Source organism: Phascolarctos cinereus, unplaced genomic scaffold (assembly GCF_003287225.1).
Source record: "Phascolarctos cinereus isolate Bilbo 61053 unplaced genomic scaffold, phaCin_HiC Scaffold_4;HRSCAF=312, whole genome shotgun sequence".
Classification (NCBI taxonomy): Eukaryota; Metazoa; Chordata; class Mammalia; order Diprotodontia; family Phascolarctidae; genus Phascolarctos; species Phascolarctos cinereus.
Genome location: NW_027555847.1, coordinates 700,153,226 through 700,158,901, shown reverse-complemented (window position 1 = coordinate 700,158,901; position 5,676 = coordinate 700,153,226). Strand labels below are relative to the sequence as shown.

The following is a 5,676-nucleotide window of genomic DNA, read 5'->3' as shown; positions in this document are numbered from 1 at the left end:
GGGCCTATCGAAGGAGAATCATTTCATTTTTTTTTTCATGTTTTACTGATGCTTTTTGTTTTTATACCACAGGCATCTCCTGATATATTCCTTCCCTCTGCCCATCAACAACACTCTCCATTTCTCAGCTCTGGGCATTTTCACTGACTGTCCTTCAAGCCTGGAACACTCTCCTCTTCTCCCTCCTCCTCTGGCTTCTCTGGCTTCCTTGCAGTCCCAGCTAAAATCTCCCCTTCTACAGGAAGCTCTTTCTGATCCCTCTCAATTCCTGCCTAGTTTATGTTAATTATTTCCTATTTATCCTGTATATGACTTCTTGCTTGTTTTCTCCCCCATTACATTGTGAGCTGCTCATGGGGAGGAACTCTCTTTTTGCCTCTGTTTGTATGTGAGCACTCAGCACAGTGTCTGGCACACAGCAGGCACTTAATAAATGCTTATTGGCTGGCACATACTAGGTGCTTAATAAGTGCTTACTGACGACCTAATGGAGCACTGACCAATAAGAGGCCAGGCCTTCAAAGCATGCAAAGCATGCTCTGCCTGATGCAGTTCCTAGCATGGATGTTTGCTGGGTCTGCTTCCATGCATGTACCATGGTGAAGGCCCTGCTCAATACTTCAGAGCAGGTGCAGGTCATCTGACTGTTTCCTGTCCCCTAACTGTGTGGTGATGAGACTTTTTGATTGGCCATCAAAATGAAAACAGTGTATGCATACAGAAGCCCCTGTGACTCAGTCTCTCATTCTTTCCTCCCTGGCAGAAAGAATTCTTTCCTACCTCTGTCCCTAGACAGGGGGCACTGCCTGCTGTCCACCTGCAGTGTTCATTCTAAGAGAGGCAAACAGAGCTAGGCTGTATGAGCATGTTTATTTCTCACACAGAGGCAGACATTCATGCACAACATCCAGGGAGTTCATTGGGAAACGAGCTCAAAGAAAGGCCATTTGAAGGACACCATATACCCATACAGCAAGGAACTGTTCCCTCCTCCCTTTCCCCTGTGTCCTTTGTCAGTAAAATTATACTTTCCATAGAACAAGACAGTGCCCCTAGGGTGCCTGGTTTCTGTCAGCCATAAACAAGAGAACGTCATAAAATAAGAGAGCGTCACGGTAGGATAGGGTCCCTAAAACAATGAGATGAGAGAAATACCATTCATCAAGATAGTGTCAGGTTCACAGTGACTGGCCCTCATCAGTCATAAACAGGAGAATGCTCTGGTCAGCTTCATCTAGCAGGAAAACTCTGGATTCACTCAGAGAGCATCCCAAAGGATTATGGCATGTTAACTCAGACTGGGACAAAATGTCCCCTTGTGATTGACCAGTCCGGGTTTTCAACCTCCTTGGGGCGAGGAAGGGCTCAAACAGGTCTCATGCTACCTATCAAGGGTCAGGCCAAAACCTTTTGGCATGGAGGGAGCTCTGAATCAGAGACAGAGATAGTATTGGCAGTGTGAAACAAAAGTAATAATACTGGCTTTGGCCAAAGGAGAAAGCCAGCCAACTGAGAGCCATCCCCAGGGACCTTTGCCCCACCCCACCCCAGCTCTGTAACTCTGGGATACAAAGGGTGGGGGAGGGGTTGCCATTGTGATGGAGGATAAAAGGGAGGGGAGGCATTTTTTTTCCCTTCCTCTCCAGGACAAGATACTAGGAGGCCATCTGCAGTCAATGCATCCAGTGTGGGGGCTGAAGAAACTTATCTAGAAACCAGAGGGATTTATAGAGGGCCCAGGCTGCTGCTGCTGCCATAGGAAGACACAGACTGGAACCCTAAGGGCCCAAGATGGGAGGGAGTCAGAGGGCCACTTGACATCCTAGGACTTCTCTGGGAGGGCAATGAACAGCCTACACAGCTTTCAAGATCATGTCACTCAGAGGACCAGGGTCCAGGTGAGGAGTTAAGGGCAGAGGCCCAGCAGCATCAGTTGCTTCTCTGGGGTCAGGGCTGGGGACATAGCCCGAGCTGTGTCCCCTGACTCCCCTCCTGTGCAGCCAAGTGGCCATGGATGAAGAAGAAAGAGAGTTGTCTTTCAGAGTGCCCCCCATGTGGAGTGGGGTCTTGGCTGGGGTCCTCCCATGCCAGCTGGGGGTTCTTCCTTCTGTTGATAGCGGTACTCCTTCCAGGCACTCATTGTGCCTTGGGATCAGTATATTACACTTCCTATGAAGTAGTCATCCCCAAGAGATTAATAACCAGGGAAGGAGAAGAAGGAGCAGGAAAAATCTCCTACTCAATATTTATGAGAGGCAAGAGGCAGGTGATTCATCTGAAACAAAAGAGAGGGCTATTTGCTAAGAACTTCCCTGTCTACACTTACTACAAAGGGAAGCTAGTTTTGGACATGCCTTTTCTCCAGATGACTGCTACTATGATGGATATGTGGAAAATGATCTGGGCTCCCTAGTGTCTCTCAGTACCTGCTCTGGCCTCAAGGCATAATAACCATAGAGAAAACAGTCTACAACATTGAGCCCATTGATGCCTCAAGTAAGTTTGAACACGTCCTGTACAAAATGAAAAAGGACACATTCGATCCCTGCAAGGGACCTAAGAGGGAACCTCTTCAATTCAGGAGCCATTTAAAAGGGAAAGAAGATGTAGGTGATATGGATGAGAGAGAGAGTGAAATTGAGAGAACCCCTATGGATTATATCTGGTCACACACCAAGTATGTGGAGACGTACATTGTGGTTGACAAGAAAAGGTTCCAAAAGTGGGGCGGAAATGTGACCAAGACAACCGAGAAGGTGATGGACGTCGTCTCACAGCTAGACAGCTTGACCTATGAGTTCAACACCAGAGTCGTCCTGATTGGTTTGGAGATCTGGACAGAGGGAAATCAGGCCTATATTTCAGAAACAGATATAAGGTTCGCCCTTATAACTTTCAACATATGGATGGCCAACAACGTCTTCAATAGGCTGATTCATGATAGTGCCCATCTGATCGTCGGGCATCGTCCTAAAAGTGCAATGGGTGATGCCTATTTCCAAAGTGTTTGTACACATTACAGAGCTGCAACGATTAACTCCTTCTATCATGAAGACATAACCCGCTTCACTAACCTCCTGGCCCATGAGCTAGGTCACACCCTAGGCATGATGCATGACCATTCAGGCTGCAGATGTGGAGAACAATCTTCCTGCATCATGAATGAGGCTGTCACCCGTGAGAGTCGTTACAGTAATTGCAGTATTGACAACTACTATGAATTTATAAGGACACGCCGTGGGACCTGCCTCTACAACAAGCCAGACCCCAGCAGAATAATGAGGAAGTCAGTCTGTGGGAACCGAGTGTTAGACAGAGGGGAGGAGTGTGACTGTGGCAGTGTTGAGACCTGCTCGAAGGACCCTTGCTGTCTTCCCACATGCAGGATGACCAGAGGTTCCGTATGCGCCTTCGGGCCCTGCTGTGAGGGCTGCCAATTTCGGTTAAGGGGCAGTGTTTGCCGTCCCAGTAAGGATGAGTGTGACCTCCCTGAATATTGCAATGGTACCTCCATGTGGTGCCAACCAGATGTCTACAAACAAGACGGCACCCCGTGCGCACGTGAAGGGATTTGCTATGGAGGGCACTGTCAGGACCTGAATAAACAGTGTGTTGAGATCTTTGGCAAAGAAGCCATATCTGCCCGAGATAGTTGCTATCGGTTCATGAATTCCAAAGGGGACCGGTTTGGGAACTGTGGCAGTGTATTTACTGGGCTGCACAAGAACTTTCTGAGTTGTGCTGACCATAATGTCAAGTGCGGGAAGGTTGTATGTGAGAAGGTGCTGAACATACCCCACAGTAAGAACCACCACACCTTCATCCAGGTGAGGTATGATAAAACTTGGTGCTGGGGCGCAGACCTCTTTGAGGAGGTTGGTGTTCCTGATAGAGCACGAGTGTCCAACGGTACCAGATGTGCCCCGAACAAGGTCTGCATCAACAGTGTCTGCTCATCTCCTGGAAACTTCCTCTGGCCTCAGTGCAATCCAACTATCAACTGTCATAGAAGAGGGGTGTGTAACAACTTGAGACACTGCCACTGTGATTCTGGCTATGCCCCTCCAAATTGTAAGACAATAGGTCATGGGGGCAGTATAGATAGTGGGCCCATTGTTCTAATTACAATCACAACTCCCCAGACCACGACCACTCCCACCACTACTACCACCACCAATACCCCCACAACTACCACCCCCACCACTACCGCCAACACAACCTCCCATACCAAACACCCTATCACCCCCAACCCCAGGACCACCCCACCCCAACCACCAAAACCACCCCCACCCCTCCCACCACCAATACACCAACCAGCACTACCTCCACCCCCACACCCACCAGCACAACTCCCTCCACCACACCACCACAACTCCCTCCACCACCACCACCACCCCTTCCCCACCACCACCAGCATTTCCCCCACCCCACCACCACCACCCCTTCCCTACCCACCACCACCACCACCCCTTCCCCCCCACCACCACCACCCCTTCCCCACCACCACCACCACCACCCCTTCCCCCCACCACCACCATTTCCCCCACCCCACCACCACCACCCCTTCCCCACCACCACCACCACCACCCCTTCCCCCACCCCCACCACCACCCCTTCCCCCACCACCACCACCACCCTTTCCCCACCCCCACCACCCTTCCCCACCCACCACCACCACCCCCTCCCCATCACCACTATCAGCACCCCCTCCTCCCCCACCACCACCCCAACTACCACCACTGTGACCACTCCCACACCGTCCCTAAGAACCACGACCACTACCACCACTACCCCGAGACTACCACCAACCCACTACTACCCTCATCCCCACCCCCACTACCCCACGACTACCACCACTCCTACAATTACCACAACCACTACCCCTCCCACTACCATCTCCACCACCACTCACCAGATCATCACCACCACCACTATACCCACAACCACCACCACCACCACCACCACACTTCCTCCTCCAGTCAGAACCACCTCCTCACAGAACCAACCTACTGATCCCCGAGGGATTAAACATACTCCTTCTAGCAAGCACCCAACAGAAAGACATAGTGAACAACTACTGGCCATCCTCTTATTCCTGGTTACCCTCATCCTCCTTGTGAACAGTGTAATCTGGTACCTCATAATCCTGGCCTATGCCCAGAAAAGGAAAAGAAGAAAAAGGAAAGCCGCACGAAACAGGCTCAGAAAAGCCCGTGTAAGAAGGATCTGAAGGAGAAGGATTGGGGCATCTCCCAGGACCTCTTGCACGTCACCAACTCATGCTTTGGAAGCATAGCTGTGATTTGGAACAGGAATCATTTGAATAAAAAGATAAGTGAAAAATACAACTGTGTTCAGGAGAGATGTGGGTTTCCGCTTCAAGCTACACACACAGAACTCGGGTCTCTCTTGAGTTATGCGAACACATAGGGGCTCAACGAGGAGACTAGGACTGCGAGGCAGACCCTTTGAGAGGGCTGGGATCATTGGCAGATGAGAAACGCAATCTCCAGAGAGGATGGGGACCTCAGGGACAGGGCAGGGTGTCTGGGCTCAGGATGCTATATTTTTCTTTCTTTTTTCCTTGGAACATTTCCAATATGGCTCTAAATTCTCTGGATCAGTCACCACTCAGGTCCTCCCACCCTTCAGACCTAAGGACATAAGTTTCCTTCC

The 5,676-nt window shown here is 50.4% G+C and overlaps 1 protein-coding gene across 1 annotated transcript in view; it reads left to right on the top strand.

The window, feature by feature from the left end:
- LOC110203880 (disintegrin and metalloproteinase domain-containing protein 1a-like) overlaps positions 1-5,311 on the top strand; it is a 6,492-nt gene extending 1,181 nt beyond the window's left edge. Inside the window, exons 2-3 of the mRNA XM_078151837.1 lie at positions 2,443-4,343; positions 4,685-5,311. Coding sequence (XP_078007963.1) covers positions 2,443-4,343; positions 4,685-5,230 — 2,447 coding nt within the window. The 3' untranslated portion in view covers positions 5,231-5,311. The remainder of the gene's footprint in view (positions 1-2,442; positions 4,344-4,684) is intronic.
- The last annotated feature ends 365 nt before the right edge of the window (positions 5,312-5,676 follow it).